The sequence below is a fragment of the Monodon monoceros genome, unplaced genomic scaffold (genome assembly GCF_005190385.1).
Source record: "Monodon monoceros isolate NGI ecotype Baffin Bay Population unplaced genomic scaffold, NGI_Narwhal_1 Super_Scaffold_3, whole genome shotgun sequence".
In the NCBI taxonomy this organism is placed as follows: domain Eukaryota; kingdom Metazoa; phylum Chordata; class Mammalia; order Artiodactyla; family Monodontidae; genus Monodon; species Monodon monoceros.
Genome location: NW_021703780.1, coordinates 21,999,930 through 22,020,813, shown reverse-complemented (window position 1 = coordinate 22,020,813; position 20,884 = coordinate 21,999,930). Strand labels below are relative to the sequence as shown.

Sequence of the window (20,884 nt, the reverse complement as noted above, 5' to 3'; positions counted from 1 at the left end):
CTTTGCAAATGTTACTACTCTTACTAGAAGTCTTTTACCCACCCCTTGCTTGACCAACTTCTGTTTTCATTTTGCTGCTTAGGTGTCAATTATGCCTCAGAAAGTGCTTCCTAATACCCTTTCATGCTCTGGCATCAGAGTCAGGGGCTCCTGCAATATTATCGCAACACCAAGCACACAGGGCTGACTTTCCTGAATTTGACTTTGGATTCTTGACAACAGGGAATGTTTATCTTTGATGCTGTTCTGTTGTTTGGCAAAGAGAAAGCACAGATAATATTTGTAATTTACCAATTAAAATGGGGTGGGAATAGTTGAGCAGAGGAAGGATGGAAACATAACAGGACAAAGTAGAATTTCCAGCAGTTCAGTTGTGACAGCCATCTAACTGGTCTTTCTCCTTCAACTCTCCCCCCCCCTTACACCCTATTGCCCATGCATCAGCCATACACACACACACACACACACACACACACACTGATAACTTAGATTGTGTGGTTTCTCTATTCAAAACTCTAATGGCATCCCATCATTTTCAGAGAAAAGTGACAATGTGGAGAATCTTCCATTTTCTGGCCCCTGGCTATCTCTGCAATCATATCAACTATCACTCTTACTCTCCCTCATGCCAATTCAGCCACTTCTGCCTCCTTGTTATTCCTCAGTATGCCAAACTTTTTTTTTTTTTGCGGTACGCGGGCCTCTCACTGTTGCGGCCTCTCCCTTTGCGGAGCACAGGCTCCGGACGCGCAGGCTCAGCGGCCACGGCTCACGGGCCCAACCGCTCCGTGGCACGTGGGATCCTCCCGGACCGGGGCACGAACCCGTATCCCCTGCATCGGCAGGCGGACTCTCAACCACTGCGCCACCAGGGAAGCCCTGCCAAACATATTTTTACCTCATCTCTGCATTTGCTTTTTCCTCTGCTGGAATGTTTTCCCCTCAGAGTCAGTCTCTTATTCCTTTACTTCATTAAGAGCTTATTCTTTTACTTCATTAAGAGCTCTGCTCAAATGTCATCTCATCAGAGAGGACTTCTCTAATCACCCTATCTAAATAGCACCCACTTATACTTGTTTATTTAAAGGACCCTGTCACATACATTTGTGCATCTTCTACACCCTCCCCCACTAGAGTATAAGCTTGGTGAAAGCAGACTTTGTTTTGTTCACTGTTGTACCTCCAGCACTTAGACAATGCCTAGAACTAGAAAAAGGAAAAGAAGGTATAATGACTGTGAAGAAACAAAACAAAAAGAATATATAGTTATCTATGTAGAAAGCCCCAAAGAATACACAGACATAAGAATTAATGAGTTTTAGCAAGGTTGTTGAATATAAAAATCAGCTGAAAACAGAAAATGTAGCAACTAAAAACATACCATATAAAGTAGCATCCAAAAGTGTACAGTCCCTCAGAAATATTAACAAAAGAAAACGTTTATGGAGAAAATTATAAAACTTTATTGAAAGACATTTAGAAAGCCTAAATGGAGAATTATACCATGTTCATGGATTGGAAGACTCAATATTATAATTAATCTATAAATTTAATACAAATCCAATAAAAATTCCACCTTTTGTTAGTTTGATTTGGAACTTGTCAATCTAATTCTAGAAGTTATATGGAAAAGCAGTTGGCTAAGAATATAGCCAAGATACTCCAACGAAGAAAAGTTTGGTGGTGATGTTAAAGGTGGAGGTGGTATTTGTCCTGAGATATCAAGACCTTTTTCTAAAGTTGTAGTACTCAGGATTGTATAGTATTGCCACAAGGTTAGACAAATTGACCAGTGAGTCAGAATCGAAACCATCAACAGACCTCTCCCAGCTCACCCCCCACCCCGCCCCGCACAAAAGAAACTTGATTTATGAAAAAAGCCACTATTACAGATCAGCGGGGAGAGGATGAACTTTTCAGAAAAGTTGGGACAACCAAGTGGTTGGGACAACCACTTACCATATGGAAAAAATATTATATTGAATTACTATCTCATATTTTTGCAAAAATCAGTTCAGGGAAGACTAAAGACAAATGTGAAAAGCAAAACTATAAAACTTTTACAAGGCAGTAAAGGATATCTTTATGACTTGGAGTAGGAAATGATCCCTCCCCTCCCATGAAGCCAACTTGTATCCAGCTTTATAAGATACTTTTCAAAAATAGTTACTTCCAGCAGGACATGGGTGACAATCCATAACATCTTACAACTTTCAAACTCCCCTCTCCAAAAAGTTAACAAAGTCTGTTGCTGCAATGAACAGGAGAAGTTTTCAGAAAGGGTGAATATTTCACATGAGGCATATAGAGCTTTTCACAGGTCACCTCTGACATGGAGGAAAGGAACTAAAAACTCCAGGACTATTAATGAGATGATCCACAAACTACAAACAGGAATCCTGGCTCTTTTGAGCAATACCATCTTGATGTCATCACTAGAAATCCTGAGTATTGTTACCTGACGCAGCTGATTCTAGGGGTGCCAAGGCCGCATCATGACTCTTGGTTTCAGGAAGTCAAGGATGTGTTTTTGATGGCATCAGGAAAGGAGAAGACATGAAGTTTTGCTTCCGCACATGGTAAGGCTTCTGAGCCATAGTGGCTGTCATGTGTGAATGTCGGAGAATCTCTCCTGGGAACCAAGAATAATCTTCAAATACGATAGAAAATTCTGTTTTCCCCCATTTCAATCCAGCTTCTGAAACGTTCTACTAGTGGTTATTTTGCCCTTTCCACAAAAGACAACAACAAAGCGTCTTGTGTGCTAACAACATAACTTAAAAAAAAAAATCTACGTTTTTACAAAATTTGATTTAAAAAAAATAGTATTTCAAACAGTAGAGTCACTAGAAGTACAGAGCTATCAAAAAAGTATACTTCACTTGGCATCCCCGGTGCCTTCTGCTTTCTGTGACTGGACTGTGGAGGCGTCTCGGTTTTTTGCAGGGTTGTTCCCATCTTTGTTGCCTTCTGCTTTCCCCTTTCTCCCTTTGGCCAGCTTCTCTCCCTTCTTTGCAGGGGTCTTTTTTGCCCTGGGCTCTGGTTTTGGAGGGGCAGGTTTAGCAGACAACCGTGCCGATCTCCTCTGTGGCTCATCCTTCACCTTTGCTTTGTCACCTTTAGCATCTCCTTTTGCCTTTCTCTTGGGCATGGTGGCAGTAGTGCCTGGCAGATGGCTTTACCAGCCCAAGTGGTTCTTCTGTCTTCCTCACTGCTCCTAGAAAGATTTCTTTAACAAGACACAAAAAGTGTAAACCATAAAGGAAAAGTCTGACAAATTTAACTACATTAAAATTCAAATTTGACTATATTAAAATTAGTAATTTTTATATAGCAAAAAGATGCATAAAAAGAAGATAAGTTACAAGCTGGGGAAAAGATATTCATAATACATATAACTGACAAAGGATTAGAGTCCAGAATATGTAAAGAATTCCTCCAGATCTATGAGAAAAGGACAAAATGAAAATTTAAAAACAATGGGCAAAAGTGTTAATACGTACTTCTTAGAAAAAGCATGAACGGTGAATAAGCAAAAAAAAAAAAAAAAAAGGTCAACTTCATTAGTAATATGGGAATGAATACAAAAATCACAGGATATAACATTTCACATCCATCAAATTGGTGAAAACTATATTGTCTGACAATATTAAGGATTCAGCAGATGTGGAACAATTAAAACACATACACTGCTAGGGTGTGTGTTTATATGTGTGTAAATTAGTGTGTGGCATTATTTAAAGCAATTTCACTTCTAGGTGTTTACCTGGAGGAATTCTTGGGGCTGTGCACAGGAGACCCCTACAAGAATGTTTCTAGCAACCCTGTAATTTCAAAAACCTGGAAACCATTCAGGGTCCTGCAATAGAATAGATAAATACATTTTGGTAACATCTATGCAAGGGAATACTATGCAGTAGCAGAAATGACGAGATTACAGCTATATGCAAAACCATGGACGAATCTCAAGAACATAATGTTGAGCAAAAAAGAGCAAGTTACAAAATGGATCTACAGTATGGATCCATTTATAAGTGTAAAACTAAATGACTTGTTTAGGCTACAAGTAGGTAGTCAAAAAAGCAAGAGATAAATTTAAAAATCAGGACAGTAGTCACCTCAGGGAGTTAAGAAAAGGATGGTGGTGGGACAGGGCATGGGAGTTCTCTTCCTTAAACTGGAGGTGGGTGGGGAACAACACAGGGGTAATACACCATTATTCTCTATATTTTACAGAGAGTGATTTTATGTGTCTGCTCAAGAATAAAAGCCACTTTAAGAAGGTGTGCAGCCCCGAGCACAGATTCACGGCCACACAAATAGACGTGATTTATTTCGATTTTGGACAATTAGGACCCAGGTCCATGGCTGGCATTCAAACACTGTGGGACTTTTTTAAAGCTCTGGGACAAAACTAGCCACTCACACCTTCTGCCCCACCCCTGAAAATGTTTCCTAGGGAATTCTGTAACCCTATGCCCTGCCCTACTCCACAATGTTTTATTTTAAGAAAAAAAAATTATTATCTTTTCTCTAAATTGCTCCAGAGTTTTGTTTTGTGTTTTTGCTCGACCTCACTCACCATCTAGATAGAATGGGAAAACATGGTCCTTGAGCAAACTTAGATTTTTTTTTTTTTTTTTGAGCGAGCTTAGATTTGATTTTTATGTTCTTTGGATAACAAAGGCAACCACCTGTAAATGGTGCGAAAACATCAAATTATCACTTGGTAATTTGATTATATGATAATTTCACTATCTATTTTTCTATTTTCTATCTACTTTCATTATCTATTCTTCCCCCATTTTTCCACTATGACTAGAATTTCCGGAAATTTTGCAGTTTTCCTTTCTTCTCATGGAACAGAGGGAGATGTGAGAGTTAGTATAAAGAAGAGGGAAGAAGCCAAAGTGGGATTGCGCCTTGAATCAGTCATTATTTCCCTTGGTACCTTGTAAGGAACTTTGGGAACAGAGATTAAAAATTGAGAGGAGAAACAGTTCTAATCTCATGTTGAACAGCAGTTCACTGAAAAGCTAATAAGGAATTAGCTGCGCCCTTCTCTTCCCTTACTGTGCTCTTGCCTTGCCTCTTAATATTCTAAATTACTGGTGGGTCCAAAAGTCCTGGTTGCCACAGAGACACCCTGCAATTCTGCTGACCCAGCCAGACCCAACCTGCTCGCTCCCGAGGACATCTTTCCCTAGACATCACATGAATTTATGCCTAGTTTACTCTCTCCCAAATGCACCACTAAAGAAATGTTTGGACAATTCTTAAAGAACAAAAGTGTTGTTTTTTGTTGTTGTTTTACCAAAATCGAACACAATGAAGAAAAAAATGTGCAAAGAAAATAATTGAGAAGGATGCCAGAGATCACAAAGGTCAACTCTGGGTATGGTAATGGTGTGCCCAGAAAGGAACAGGGAGGAAAAGACAGCTGTTCTTACCATGAAGAAAGCAATATTGAGAGATTTTTTACGGCATGAGAATCATTTGGTCTAATATTGGGTGACTTGTTTTGCGCCTGTTGCCCTAGTATATTATTAATAATGCTCCCTTTTACTCTCAAAAGTGTGCCAACTTGGACAATAAATAAGGTCACCCTAAATAATCTGCATATATTCTTAAAGGTCTTTTTGTTACCAGAGAATGAGAGAGGAAACCAAAGTGAGAGCTTCTGTTCTACGACACACCTCCCTAAACAATGGACACTCCATACCATTCTCCTTCCATCTCACTCCAAAATTGTGTTTCTTAGCCCATATCCTGTCCTGGGAATGCTCACAGTCTGTTTCCTAGGCTCAGTCTTCATGTTGGATCCCTTGCAGTCCATCCCAAGCAGGGGAACCATGATCGGCACGTGTCAAAGGCCCAAACACAGCAGGTGACAATAAAGATAAACTCAAGGAAAAGAGGCCACTAGCTGGAATCTGGATCTGAGTATATGAATATAGATTAGTTCCTTGAAACTCACATTTAGGAAGCTTATCAGGAGAACAGGTGGCTGACCTTACAAATATAGGAGACAGATGCACAAATAATGAAAAAGGGCTGGTGGGATAAAAGGCTATTTCATTTTCATGAAGGCCAAGGAGGTCGGGGAGGGAGAGGCTCTCACCACACAGTGGTGTTAATTTAAAAGAAATTATTTGAGATGGAGTACAGGGAAGATTTTTAGGGCAATGAAATTATTCTGTATGCTACTGACTGTAATGGTGGATACATGACATTACGCACTGGACAAAACCCATAGAACTGTATACACAGCATGGAACCCTAATGTAAATAATAATAATAATTAGTTAACAATAATAATTTGCTAATAATAATGTATAAATATTGGCTCTTCTATTGTAACAAAAGTACCACACCAATGCAAGTAGTTAATGGAGAAAATGAGGTAGAGGGAGGAGAAATATATGAGAACTCTGTACTTTCTGCTCAATTTTTCTGTAAACCTGAAACTGTTCTAAAAAAATAAAGTCTACTAACTAAAAACAAACAAATACATTTTAAGAATTAAAAAAAAAAATTTGTTAGGTAATAAAATATATAAGTCATAGGATTACAAATATTCCATCATGCATGTGAATGAAAAGAAAAATTATTAACTGGCAGATAAATCTTTTTTTTAAAGACTTTTTTTTATTTTAAAAATTTTATAGTTTTTTAAATTGAAATATAGTTGATGTGCAATATTATTTTAGTTTCAGGAGTGGCAGATAAATCTTTTAAGTAATATAACTTTTGGGAATACAGAGATTTATCAATGAGGCAAGAAATTATCAAGACAGATACTGAGGTTATTTTCCCAAGACATGGCAACAATTTTAAAAGTTTTAGGAATCTAATAATTCCCTTTTGTTAAAATAACACTTTCCAGGGCAAAACTATATTAACAGACAACAGAACAAGTTAGTGAAATTTTTGAATAACATGTCTTCATATTGTAAAGAACTGGACTGAAATTCTTGTGAAAGTCTCAGTTTAACTCTTCATTTAATGAACTTGCTGGTTTTAGGATGTGGAAAGGTATCCCTCTTAACAGCCTCAAGGGGAGAGGGAACATCCATTTCTTAAAGTCCTTTTCTTACCTATGAAGACTTGAATTTTTTTAATTTTAGAAAAAGACCTATATATTTAAATGTACTGACAGAAATAGCCTAAAAAAAAAGACTAATAGAGAAATAAAAAGCAAATGATGTATTTCTTCTGCAATAAAAATATGCAAATGATTAGTAAGATGAGGAGACGCAGGTGTGCTAAAATCTTCTGCAAAGTTAACTTCTGGGAATTCCCCAAACTGCTTCAATAATATACAAAAAACACCAATCTCTGTTCCCAGAAATGGGCTGAATTTGTGTCCGTGCCCGCCCCCCCCACAAATTCATAAGTTGAAGTCCTAACCCTCAGTACCTCAGACTGTGACTGTACTGGGAGATGGGGCCTTTAAAGAGGTGATTAAGGTAAAATGAAGTCTTATGGGTAGGTTTTAATCCAATATGACTAATGTCATACTGGAGATTAGGACACAGACAACACAAAGAAAGAGAGGACCATGTAAGGATAGCCAGAAAACCAAACCTGCCACCACCTTGATCTTGGACTTCCAGCCTCCAGGACTGTGAGAATATAAATTTCTGTTATTTAAGATATTCAGTCTGTGACATTTTGTTATGGCAGTCCTAGCAAACTAATACAGAAGGAAAGAGTATAAAGATCTCAATGACCTATGACGCATCTCGGATTAGATTAATTTTGATGTTTTGCCCAGCTCTCAGAATATTTTTTCCATGTTTTTTTTTCTCTTTCATCATGAGTCTCTCTCCAGTATCCAAGGACCAAATCCCACCTCATCCAATACACACTCCCATGCCATCCCCAGCAGAGGCACATTTTAGCAACGTCCTTTTGCTCCCTTGACTGTTACTGAACTGGGTTCCAAGGAGTTTGTTCTAACTTGGGGTCTAGTCTCAATCCCACCCCAAAGCCAGGAGGCCACCCTCTTCTCTCTGCTTCTTATTTATGGCAAGATAGTGCCTTGGGGCTGGAGTGAAGACTTGGAAGAAGTTTACAACACCAAGCTTAGGAAAGAGAGAATAGAGGATATAGTAAAAACAAACAAACAAACAAAAGACCCTATTCAAGGTGCAGCGCTATACAGGAGCAAGAGGTCACACAGTGTCAGCCACTCCCCAGGGCCTATTTGTTCTCCACCTTTCAAAGGAAATATCAGACAAGGTGAGCAGCCCGGAGCTTCCATTTGAGGTTAAATGAGGGAGACGGGGGGGGGGGGGGGGGGGGGGGGGGGGGGGGGGGGGGGGGGGGGGGGGAGTGGGAGAAGGTGAGAAAGGGCAGAGTGTCTAAAATGGTAGGACTGCTGCTTCATCTTGTCAGAACGCACCTGGTTTAAAGAGAAGGAGAGAGCCATAAGCTTCAAACAGTCACCCATCTGCAACAGGTTGGCGTGGGGCACACTCAGCTTCCCAGCTAAAGTATTCCTGTCCCTTGGCATCATAGAAAGATGGAGAGGACAAATCCCCATCACCTCCTAGGCCCAAGACCCTTGCTCCTCACAGGGCACCACATTAACTCACCTGTATTTCTGAGTGGTATAGAGGGAATTTTATTATTTAAAAAAATTTTTTTAACATCTTTATTGGAGTATAATTGCTTTACAATGGTGTGTTAGTTTCTGCTTTATAACAAAGTGAATCAGCTAGACATATACATATGTCTCCATATCTCCTCCCTCTTGCGTCTCCCTATAGAGGGAATTTTAAATGAAAATGTATTAGACAAATTTGCACTGAGCACCTGCCAAACTTATTGTCTTGCTAACAAGGGAAACTACAAGATGATAAGAGCATGGGTGTTTCAGAGAAGGTAAGAAAATGGAGGAATAATAGGGCTGGGGAAGGGATGCCTATACGAGTTGCCTGTAAAAAAAAAAAGAAAGGAAGGGAGGGAGGGAGAGAGGAAGAGTAAACAGTTTATTCTTGTCTTATGGCCATAAAAACATCACATTCCTGTCAGTCATTTGAGGGAATCTGGAGCAATGCGATCTGAGAGACTAGGCCTTGGCTAACTCTTAGAAACAGTAATAATAATAATAATAATAATAATACATCTAAGAAGAAGATCCTGAGAATATACCTGAGGCTGTTTGGTGTTATATCAAGAGTTCTTTCCCAGAAAAGCATTTGATAGATCCAATTAACATGGAAGCAGGTCATGTCAGAAACAGCGGTAAGAGGCCAGACACCAGGGCACAAGTCCTGATTTTAAGCAAGTGCTGCCGGTGACCTTTCTCGAGCTTTAAGGCAATACGCAAATCCACAGTTGCCCCATTTCTTAACTGCTTCAAGGCAATACGCAAAATCCACAGTTGCCCCGTTTCTTAACTTTGGGATCTTTTTTTTCTTTTTGACAGGAAGAGCAGAAGGCCAAAGCGGAGGAAGACTCGGCCCTTCGGTGTCCCCTCGGGAGGGGGCACCTCGTAAGCTGGGGAGGGGAGGCGAGAAAGAACCCAGGCCAGGGCAGCCCAGCCCACCCGCCACGACCTCTTCCAGGCCACGGCTCTGCTGGCCCAAAGCTTTCAAATCCCCTCCTCGCCTCCCTTTTTTCTGCGCTAGAGTCTCTGTGGGGACTTATCCCAGAAGGGCCTGCGATCTTCACCTCCCGGCTTCCGCTTTTCCCGGAGATTCACACTCGAAGCCCAGGAGAGCCACTGCAGTTGTTCTGGAGAGTGGAAAGCAAGGTGGAAATGTCGGGGGCCCGAGGTCACCTAATCGCGACGAGGGCCAGATTGCAGGAGGGTCCCAAATCTATGGAGGGCGGCGGAACGACCCCCATTTTCCGGAGACGCACGCTAAGGCCCCCAAGGTACTCACCCGAGTCTCGCGACCGTGTGAAGGGCGCGAGGCTGCCAGCTGCGGGCCTGCCGCGCAGGTGCTCTCGGCTGGGTCAGGGCCGGCGCGGACAGTGGGCCAGCGAAGAGACGCCCGGAGCCGGGCGCTGCCGGGAACAGGAAGGCAAGGCGAGGATGCGCTTCCGGGGCTGCGGGCGTCGGGCCGCCTTGCAGAGCCGGGGACAGCCCGGTTCTCCCCCTCGCGATGCTTGTGTCCGCCTCCGGGGCCGCGGGCTCCGGACCCACCTTGAGCAGCGTCGGTTCAGCACCACAGCCTGGGGCAAGAGAGACAAGAAAAGGAGGCGTGAAGAGTTTTTAAATAAATGGAGTTTTAAAGGAGATCCACACAGGTGGGGGGGGGAAAAAAAGTATAACAACGCTGTTCCCGCCCGGTTTCGAACCGGGGACCTTTCGCGTGTGAGGCGAACGTGATAACCACTACACTACGGAAACTCGGTGAAAATTATTCACCCCTGCTGATAGTTCTCCCGACAGAGCACGCCCCTCCCTCCTTCCCACCCTCCCTCCCACTTCCTCACTTCCTCCCACCCGCCCCGCCCGCCCGCCCCCCGCCGCTTCGTCCCAGCAAATGTGCGTGGTTAATATGCGCGTGCGTCGTGTACCACTCTCCCAAATCAGAGAGGCCAATTAGATGCGCAAACCAAGCCCCTGCAGCGTATAGATGTGAAGCGAAATTCTTAATAATTTATTCTGGAAATGACCGGATGGGGGAGAACAAAAGAGACTTAAATCCCTTCACTATTACTTCTCAATCTGAACTTCTGGATCTTAATTTCTTCCTCACTGCTTACCAGGTTACCTCAAACCCATCCTCCAGCAGGAATGAGTTGGTGGGGCTGGGCGTGACACGGGGCCCACGCACATTTCTCAGTCTGGCTTTGGCTAGCGCCACCGCATGGCCGGACGCGGAATTTACTCTTCAAAGGAATGATGACCCTGGCTGTGGTCAAAAGCGGGGCCTTCTCGCTCCTGAGACTTCCAGGCAAACTTCACCTTGTAATGGATTTTCTAACTCCATTGGGTTCCTCGGTGGTCGGCAGAGGAAAGAAGTAAAACGGTGATGTGTACTCCGAGCCAGCCAGGAGTCGAACCTGGAATCTTCTGATCCGTAGTCAGACGCGTTATCCATTGCGCCACTGGCCCTGCACCTGAGCAGTTAGCAGGCGGGTGTCCCTTCATCAGAAACCAGGCGGCGGCAACCGGTCCACCTTGTGGGGTCTGCGCCTGGCCCTGAAAGCCCCGTCCTCCTGGCTAACTCAGACTGCAGCGCGTGGACTCCCCAGGCGGCCAGTTCGCCTGCACGGGCCCTAGCGTCTTTGCTGCTTTCTCAGTCTGTCTGTACAGACCCTGGCATTCTCTGCCCCAGTACCATCTCTTCGTTCATGCATTCATTCATTCAACCAATATGGCACCGGAAATACAACTGTGAAGAAAACAGGTGATCCTTGCTTTCAAGAAGATTGCATGGACGTAGCGAAGACGATAATAAAGCAGTAAATAAATAAAATAATGGTGATAAGCACTTAGAGGAAAAAAGACAAACGGGAAAGAGAATGGAAAAGCCCAGCAGGAAAGGTTATGAACAATAAATACGGGTATCAGGGAAAAGAGCGACCTGGAACTGGGGAAATCTCCAGGGCAAAGGCGTGGAGGTGGGAGCGTGCATGGGATGTTCCAGCAATGTCGAAGAGGCCAGTGCTGAGCGGCAAGGGCTAGGAGACCTCCGGGAGATGACCTCTGGCCTTGTACACCCTTGTATGGGCTTTGGCTGTTACTGTGTAGGAAACTGGAAGCCGTTGTAGGGTGACAATATATCTGACATTCTTTCTTGTCTCTCCTTGGGTCGTTGAAAACATTTTGTTTCCAATATTTACTTAAGCAAGACTCTATGCTAAGCACCCTCACCACATGCTGCTCCTACCTCAGGACATACATTTCAGAATTTGACACCTTTAAAAGGAGCATTTGTTTGCTTTCTCAGGAAGCATCTCTTATGTGTGCCTTTCAGCCCGTCTATATTTCTGAGAAGGAATCATTATCTCCATGCCTGGTGAGCATCGTAAATAAGTTGAGGGCTGGGGACACACAGTTTTGAGAGCATTAGCCCTCTGTGGCCCCCTTTGCCTGGCAAAGCAATAAAGCTATTCATTTCTACTTCACGCCCCCCAAAAAGAACTAAGTTGAGGGCTACTAAACAGAGTAAAACTACCTGACGTTGAGAATGTACACATTGTGTTTAGAAAATCTTTGTTTTCAGTTCATAAGGTTGCAACAGCCCTTAAGAAAAATGTACATGTTCCTGTTTCTGCATAAACATTAAGGTAGATCTAGTTAGGGATTTCTCCCTAGATAGTAAATAGGGGTCTTCTGACCAGATTTGGTATTATGTACCCCTAGGAACTTTGGTGGTTATGGACTCCATCACAGAATAATACTTTAAAATATAAATTAAAAAGATAAGATTTCAAGGGGAAAACAATTATATTGAAATATGTTATCAAACTATTAAAAATTTATATAATATTTATGCTCCTTTATTAATGCACCAAATGATAACATCCAGCAGGAGTTCTAATAAATACTATAATTTCAAAGCAGTAATGAGCATAAATAATATTTTAAGAAACTTGCAACAACTGTAATTTTCTGTGAAAATATTTGTGATTGCCAATAGTGATAAAGTCAAAAGGACTGAAATATACTGTGCTTTGTTGCCTACATTCATAATGGAAGAAAATACAAAATTTCAGTAAGAAGTTAGTCAAAATAAAAATTTATTTTCCCATCCGAGCTTACAGACTATCCCCTCCCCATCAGAAGAAAAAGAGATTTCTGTTCTAAAGAGGAGTCTGGAAACATGAACAATCGCGCCTGAATTTTCGGAAATGAAGCTGTATGATTAGGCCACTCAAGCTGGCTGTTCTCTGCTCTCTGTACATCCCCTGCTCTACCAGCGCCTGCTTTCACCTACACCCTACTCACATGACTGACCTTCCCTCTTAATTGTAGAGCCAAATCAGTAAATGCCTACATACCCACCCGGGGCCCCAGCTACTGATTGTTCTAATCTTTAGATCAGAACATCTCCACCAAGATAGCTTATCAAAGGGGTGGTGAGGGGTATGCTCCTCAGCTGGTTTCCCTGGTAACCGATGAGCCAACCCGATGTCAATTCCCCATATAACTGGTAACCTCCCTCTTCCCCTGGGAGCGAAGGCTACTGCCAAGTACCGAACACGGTGGGGTGTCACTCCAGGACCTGGCTTCAGATGTGTAAGATCCCCCATCCATTAAACCACTGATGTCTCTGTAGCTGACTCTGAGCTCTTTCTTCCTGTCTTGAGGTGGGGCAAGTACAGGGCTTGCAGGCCTGTGGGGTGCAGCTCAACAGAAGCAAACTGAGGTACCTCTTGATTCTATTTTATCCTCATCACATACCCAGGATGGGAAGGCCAGATTCCAGGGCATCCCTGGAAGTCATAGGTCCCATCTTGCACCTCTAAAATGGGTTTCAACCCAGCTAGCTGGAGGCCATGCTCACATCTGCTCTCCTCATGTCTGCAAAGACCTCCCTTTGTTTTGAAGGGTTTTTCTTGTTTTTGTTTTGCCTTGAAGGTTTTGAAAGCTTCTTTTGGCTGCCTCAGATTTCTCTGCTCATGCTCTGACATGAGCTGAGGCGTGCTTTCGTTTTGTTTTTAGATATCTTTCTACTGGGACTTCTTTTCTGAGAGTTCCAGTTTCCAGCTTCCAGTCTTTTCTTCAGTAGTTGTTCCAGTCAGAGAAAGAGAAACAGAGTCCAGAAAAAACAGAACAAGTAGGAAAATATACATGTATTTCTAGGAGTTGGCTTATGTGATTGTGGGGCCTGGGAAGTCTGAAATCTGTAGTGTAGGCTGGCAGTCTGGAAAATCTCAGACAGGAGCTGATGCTACAGTCTTGAGACAGAATTTCTTCTTTCTTAGGAAAACCTCCATTTTGCTCTTAAAGTCTTTAACTTGTTGGATAAGGCCCACCCACATTACTGAGGATAATCTCTTTTACTTATAGTCAACTAATTGTAGAAGTTAACCACATGTGCAAAAATACCTTCACAGCAACATCTAGATTAATGTTTAATTGAATAACTGGGCTCTATAGACTAGCCAAGTTGACATGTAAAACCAGTCATTACTGCGGTGGACTCTCCTCCTCCTCTGGGTCACAGTGCACTATTCTTCCAGTTTCTCTCCCAAGCATTTGGAAAATAGTAGCACTGCCAGCCATTTCCACTGTCAGCAGTCTATGACACCACGATCTGCACCTTCTCCAATTTCAGTTGTGTGGAACAGAGCCATTGTGAGGGGCCTTTCCATGGTCTTTGCAGGTCACACCCAGATTTCTGGAAGTGATTGCTCTGAGTCTTAATTTTTCTCCCAAGACTTGTCTCTGGCTTGTTAAAAAACTCCTTTGACTTCCCAGAATTTCTGTGCAAATTTTGACAGCTGCCAGTCTAAGGAAAAACCCAGACCAAATATTGTTGGCTCTGTTGTCTTTCTGAATGTCTACCACAGTTTGGTCAATCATGTTAGGTGTGACTCTGCTGTTTATGATTATCTTGGCTCCAAGCACATTAATAATACAATGGTTAATCTTATACTATTAAAGAAATCGGTGCTTATTTCATGGAGTGAATCAGACTGTGTGTTGAGTTCATAGACTTTCAATCGTTTTATGAAAAAGAAATCTAGCAGAGTCATGGGCTTTTTAACCTCTCCCCCAAATCATGTTTGTAGGCAAAGATTAGTGCCAATGGCTGGTTTAAAGTGAGACACAGAAATCCTTCAATATTGATACAGTTCAGAAATACTGAAATGTTCATTTCAACATTTTCAGAACGGCAACAGATTTCAAGCAAGCAGCCAATCATAATTACAGGTTTCATTTGGGAAGTTACTTTCACAGCTATGGCAACGACTTGTAAACTCTTCCGAATTCCACTAAAGCCCTTTGCCTAAGGACGGATCTATTTCACAGAGAACAGAATGAATTTGGAACAGTTACAAATACACAAGTCCCCATGAAAATATAGAAATATTTGTGAATGCTTTCAATTTGACAGCTTGTCAAGCAGATCCTTTGGACAAGTTTTCGGACAAGAAAGCGTCTCTCTTCCTCTAGCTGCAGAGGACAGGAGACTGCTCCTTTGTCTCTTTCCAAACAAGGTTTTAATGATGAAGTCTTGAATTTTTTAAAGATGCAACTTAGTTAAGCAAGAAGCAGGCAGGCGGAACCCAATTTTACGGAAACAAATGGGGTAAGAAAGAGCTGGAATTTTAATTAAAATCCGTGAAATAAAGAACACACAGCTTGCTTCCTGCAGGGACCCGTTCTTGATGTTGGAAGTGTTCTGGTCTAAATGTGGCCAATTTCCTCTCCTCCAGGGGCGCCAGGTCATAATTCACCCAAGGAAGCTGCAGCTGCTGAACTCTTGCCCTTCCTGGCAGTTCCGGGAAGACTCCTCTGGCGCCGCCTGAGGGTTCAGGCTCGCGCCAGAGTTTCCCTCACCCCACCCCCGCGCGGAGGGTCTCAGTTTAACTATGGCTGCGCGGTCTCTTAGGTCTTTGGGGGCGAAGCAGAGGTTCATCTTTAGGGTCTGAGAGACCATCTTGGGGGGCTCGTGAACCTCAATAATGAAGAAACAGATGCTCAGAACAAAAGCTAAGATCATTCCTTTTCTATGTCTATTTGCAACGACGCAGACGTGTTGGCTCCGTGGCTTAGCTGGTTAAAGCGCCTGTCTAGTAAACAGGAGATCCTGGGTTCGAATCCCAGCGGGGCCTTTTGTGGTTTTCCTGCCTTGGAAAATGGTAGGGGGGATTAAAATGTAATCAATCTTAAGGGTAAATTTTCCCTACGGAGTTTCACGGAACTGTGTTATATGAGTCTGAGGGTGGGGACAGTTTTATCGTTTACAAAAAAGAAAAAGAAGAGACAAAGATGAATTTGTTTTTCTTTCAGAAGAATTTCTATCTTTCTTGACGTTCTTGCATTTTTATGTAGTGTTTTTTCAGCAAGCAAAAAGGGAACCAGGGAAAGCAGAAGGCAAAGTCGCCAGATTTAAACTATAAGCAACGTCATAATCTCTGGTCATTCTATTATTTTTCCTGGGGAAATCCCAAATGGATGCACTTTCATAATCTACAGGCATTATTTTTTTAGCAGGATCAGCCTCTGGAATGACTGATAAATGCGTTGTTGAGAAGGTTGCAGCATCTCAGTTCATAGCAGCCACTAAAATCCAACTATACAATGCAAGTTGTAAATAACTATTTTACAAGGTGGTCTTGTGGTCAGAGTTTTTTGGAAAGGAAAATCAAAGAGAAAAATATTTGTCCCCGTGATTTCAGAAAAGAAGCTGTGAGGGAGAAGCATCCTTTTGATTGCATATCCACGGAGTGGATAGCCCACTAGAACACACAGACCTGAAGCTGTTAGCATGCAGGCTGACTTGAAGAAGCAGTCCAGAAAGGGCTGAGGTGCCTTCTTCCAAACTCTCTGTAAGAGAGAGGAAGGAAACATGAGAGGTGGAAGAGAAGTCTGGAGTTTTAATCATTACTGGGCCCCTTTACATAGAAACTCAAGACCAGGGAAATGAAGTTCACTGTAACTGTTACCCTCTTACTCATCTCCCAAGACCAAGCCCCCCTCCACCTGGCCCAGAAAGTCCCACCAACCTGGCTTTTACCTTCAGAGCACATTATTTTATGTAGATGGTCAAGGGTTGAAATGTGATCTCCTGTTCTGTCTGCAGAAACACAATGTCCCAACACTTTGAAGAATAGTTCAGGAAACAATTCTGCTTTTATGGAGACTTTCTGCACTCACTCTGAAGCTTGATTCCCCACTTTTCTTTATAGGCATCACACAGCAATGGAGAGTACCAATGAAAATTCAATTAATAATCAAGCTGAGAAGAAAAAAAAGCGGATTTTATTTGAGCTAAACTGAGGATTATAACCGGGAGACAGATTCTCAGAAAGCTCTGAGAAATGTTCCACCTGTTCGAAGTCGAATGCACAGTCATATACATTTTCGAGACAAAGGATAGTACATCAAAAGGTACGGATATGTTTGCTGACATTTTACATAAAGTTCACCAAGGCTATACATAGTCCATGTAAGCATGTACAAAGGGAGCAGCAAGTCACCATGACCCCCTACAAATTTGGTAAAGAACGCTATTCTTTTAAGAAGTTACATCGCTAGCATCAGCAGAAAGGGGGAAAATATGATCTTTATGGTGGAGCAGTCACTCCCATCTTTGAAGTGCTCTGTTTAACGTGTAATGCAAATGCACACTGCACATGAGGGAGGAGGTCCAAACAAACACAGAGAGAGAATATTATGTTTAATTTTTCTTGCCCTGCCTTAAAATATAAATTTTATTTCATCAAAAGACAGACCCTCTTTTTCACATTCTCCTATCTTCTGCTCAAAAAAGTCTTTTTCCCAGGCCCGGATTACACACCTCCCTCAAATGGTGAGGCCAGCTGTGTCCCAGTATAGATGTCAACACTAGACCACTCCTTCATCCTGTCACCAAACCTGCCTTAACCTTCACCTTTCTACTCCATCAGGCTCTAGGAATACCTTTACAAGGATGCTTCCAGCCAAGTGGCCCTCAATAGATTGCCTGATCTGTACCAGTGAGGTAGTGTTGCTGGCTACTGAAGTTATAGAATATTCCAGGTGAGGAATCTAACCATCTCTCCCAAAAACCTAAAAATCTTCCGAACTCTCCATGTATCAATCGTGAAAATGATTTATGTGTACAAGTGGAAATGGTTTACAATCAAATGCTTGTTTATCCACCCAGTGCCTATCATGTGGCAGGCACCATGCTAATCTCACATGGCTCATGAGTTCCGTCCTAAAGAGGCTGGTGGGAGGATGAGTCAAACAGTTCAACAGCAATTACAGTAGAGTGGGATATAACACCATTGGGAGTGGAGGGTACTGTAGGCCACACTTTGATACTTAACTCAGACTGGGTGGAAATAGAAGGAGGTGGGGAAGACGTCATGGAAGAAGTGACACCCAAACTGAGCATGGAGGAGATGTAGGCAAGATCGAGGCAAGAGAGTGGGCTGGAGAGAGAAGTGGACGAGGTGCTCCAAGCAAAGGGAACAGTGTGTGCCTAGAGGTGAGAAAGAGGACGCTCAGTTCAGGTAAGCGGAAGCAACTAGAGAATGGGGTGTACAGATCTTGATATTCTTCTTTGTCTGGCGATGACCATAGGCCCATAGGCATCCTCATAATTTGTGGCAGGGGTCCCCAACCCCCGGGCCACGGACCAGTACCGGTCGTGGCCTGTTAGGAACTGGGCTGCACAGCAAGAGGTGAGTGGCGGGCGAGCAAGTAAAGTTCATCTGTATTTACAGCAGCTCCCCATCGCTCACATTACTGCCGAGCTCCGCCTCCTGTCAGATCAGCAGCGGCATTAGATTCTCATAGGAGCTTGAACCCTACTGTGAACTGCACATGCGAGGGATCTAGGTTGGGCACTCCTCATGAGAATCTAACGCCTGTTGGTCTGAGGAGGAGCTGAGGCGGTGATGCCAGCGCTGGGGAACGGCTGCAAATACAGATCATCATTAGCAGAGAGGTCTGACTGCACAGACACCATAATAAGTCAATTGCTTACAGACTCATATCAAAACCCTATCAGTGAGTGACAAGTGAAAACAAGCTCAGGGCTCCCACTGATTCTGCATTATGGTGAGTTGTATCATTATTTCATTATATATTACAATGTAATAATAATAGAAATAAAGTGCATAATAAAGGTAATGCACTCGAATCATCCCGAAAACATCCCGCGCCCCCCTCCTTGGAAAAACTGTCTTCCACGAAACCAGTCCCTGGTGCCAAAAAGGTTGGGAACTGCTGATTTATGGCATCAAGAAAACCACAGCTGGACTTGGTTTGACAGTTGATAAGTCTCAAGTGTTTCATGTTTTCTTTTGAAAAGACCATACATTACCAAAGCATTATGGATGGAACTTGAATTTACAAGTTGTGGATTAAGTGGGACCTCTAGCTGGGCTGCTGAGATTCTCCTATGGAGATGTACAGCTAAAAGGGTCTTTATTTCCCATTTCTTTCTGGGTAGCAACACTCATCTACTTGCTCCATACCTGTTTTTGCTGCCGACATGTCTATTCCTCGGGGTAGGAGCTGCACCTGTCCTGTTCACAGGCGTTGGCAAACAGTGGGTGCTCAATTACAACAACAAAAAGATTTATTAGGCATTTATGCCTGGGATTTATCAGGCCTTTATTATTTGCCAAGCACTTTGTATATACCAAATCACGTAATCTCACAGCATACATATGGGGTAAGTTTCAATTATTTCCTCCATTTTAAAGAGGAGGTCACCAAGGCAAGGGATACAAAGTCATTTGCCTGGAAGGTCATACAGCTCGTAAGTGGCAGAGCCCAGGTAGCCTGAATAGTGTTGGACCCACCTAGTGACCCTCCAGGCACTTCTGAGTGCTTCTCCTATTATCCTAGGAGTTGTGCCTATTTGCCATTTCCTCCTTTCTCGTGTTTCCAGGGCCCACGTGGGGACCCTAAATGGGCAGAAATGGACAATATGTGGTCACCTAGGCAATAAAGGGAAACTTCATTTGTTTGTTCTTTTCTAGCCTTGCTAATGACCATCTTTCTAAGACATACCAATTCACTTTTCTTTCAGTGTATGTATGAACCTTTCTGTGAGTTCTGAGGAATTTAGAGGAGAGAGAGGGCAGAACAATTCTAAATATCAATAATCATAAGAGATTCACCCTATTTTCTGCCTTTGTAACCTGTTATTAGATTAGATTTCTTTTTTAAAAAAGGAATGGAGAGGAGAAAATTCCAGTCACCTGAGGTTTTTGATTTTGGGGGGCTTTGCAATAAATTATGTAAAAATAATATTCACTATCCAAGTTCTGAGTTCAGAATAGAAACACTGTAGGTTAATATTTGTAACTGTAGTATTAATGCTCAAAATAAGCGGGCTGGACGTCAGGAAAATTGAATTTGAGGGATGTTTCTGGAGATGTCACTAAACATGAATTTATGTGTGTCTAAATCTCCCTTCCTGGGTCCTGGGTCCTGGGTGCTGTTCTGAACTGCAAAATTTGTAAACTGTCAGACCCTCATGACCTGCAAGTCAATCCTGCAGAAAATCTTACACAGCTTCATAATGTAATACATAGGAAGATGTTCATTGATGGCACCCTTATTTGTGGTGGGAGGGCGTTGGACCTAATCTGGGAGTCATCCCTGGGTGAGGACACACACTGCAGACCTCTGTGCAATAATTAAAAATAATAGTTCTAGATGGGGTCTAGAGGTACGCACAGCAACACAGATTGAAAAACTGGCACACACACACAAAAAAAACTGTGGCATGAAAGGGACAAAGTAAAAATAGAATGAGATATATGACACAGTGTCATTTATGTAAATTAAAAACGCATGTACCGAAACCAAAAATACATGTTCTACAAAAACATATAGCAAGAAAGAAAAGGATGATCTTTCCAGTGATTTCTTATGGGGGTGGGAGACGAAAAATGAAATTGAAAGGCAATTAAAAAGGAATCCATAAATAAATAAAACAAATGAAGGGCCCTGTGGACATCAGTGATAAATAATTGAGGAGTAACATTCATTCGACTCCTTGAATGTGAAGGAGAGAGAGAGGGACAGACAACTAGAGACAGTGAAAGGAGATGAGATTACAATGACTAGATCTTAAATTGTGTTCTGGGTACAGAGTGCTTTCATTCTTTTTTTTAATATTTTAATTTTTTTATTTCGGATAATTTATTTTTTTTTTCAAAAAAAAGGATGAATTCACGAGGTGAACATGGAAGAATGTGATACACATACAATCGTTGAATAGTTTGAAAAGTGAGC

The 20,884-nt window shown here is 42.4% G+C and overlaps 1 protein-coding gene and 3 non-coding genes across 5 annotated transcripts; 1 reads left to right on the top strand and 3 right to left on the bottom strand.

Moving 5' to 3' along the window:
• Positions 1 to 1,071: 1,071 nt before the first annotated feature.
• HMGN4 (high mobility group nucleosomal binding domain 4) lies at positions 1,072 to 10,109 on the bottom strand. 2 transcript variants are annotated; one of them, XM_029242855.1, is made up of 2 exons: positions 9,897 to 10,109; positions 1,072 to 3,229 (listed from the first exon to the last, which is right to left on the bottom strand). In XM_029242855.1, exon 2 carries the CDS (start codon positions 3,149 to 3,151, stop codon positions 2,879 to 2,881), a length of 273 nt encoding a protein of 90 aa, XP_029098688.1. In that variant the 5' UTR covers positions 3,152 to 3,229; positions 9,897 to 10,109; the 3' UTR covers positions 1,072 to 2,878. The 2 variants fall into 2 exon arrangements, with proteins under 2 accessions (XP_029098688.1, XP_029098689.1); XM_029242856.1 differs by lacking the exon at positions 9,897 to 10,109 and adding an exon at positions 3,767 to 5,307 and having other exon boundaries at positions 1,454 to 3,229.
• A 184-nt stretch (positions 10,110 to 10,293) lies between these two features.
• TRNAV-CAC lies at positions 10,294 to 10,366 on the bottom strand. The gene has a single exon. It is a non-coding gene; the product is annotated as a tRNA-Val (tRNA).
• Positions 10,367 to 11,004: 638 nt separating this feature from the next.
• TRNAR-ACG lies at positions 11,005 to 11,077 on the bottom strand. Its single transcript has one exon. It is a non-coding gene; the product is annotated as a tRNA-Arg (tRNA).
• A 4,602-nt stretch (positions 11,078 to 15,679) lies between these two features.
• Positions 15,680 to 15,753, top strand: TRNAT-AGU. The gene has a single exon. It is a non-coding gene; the product is annotated as a tRNA-Thr (tRNA).
• The last annotated feature ends 5,131 nt before the right edge of the window (positions 15,754 to 20,884 follow it).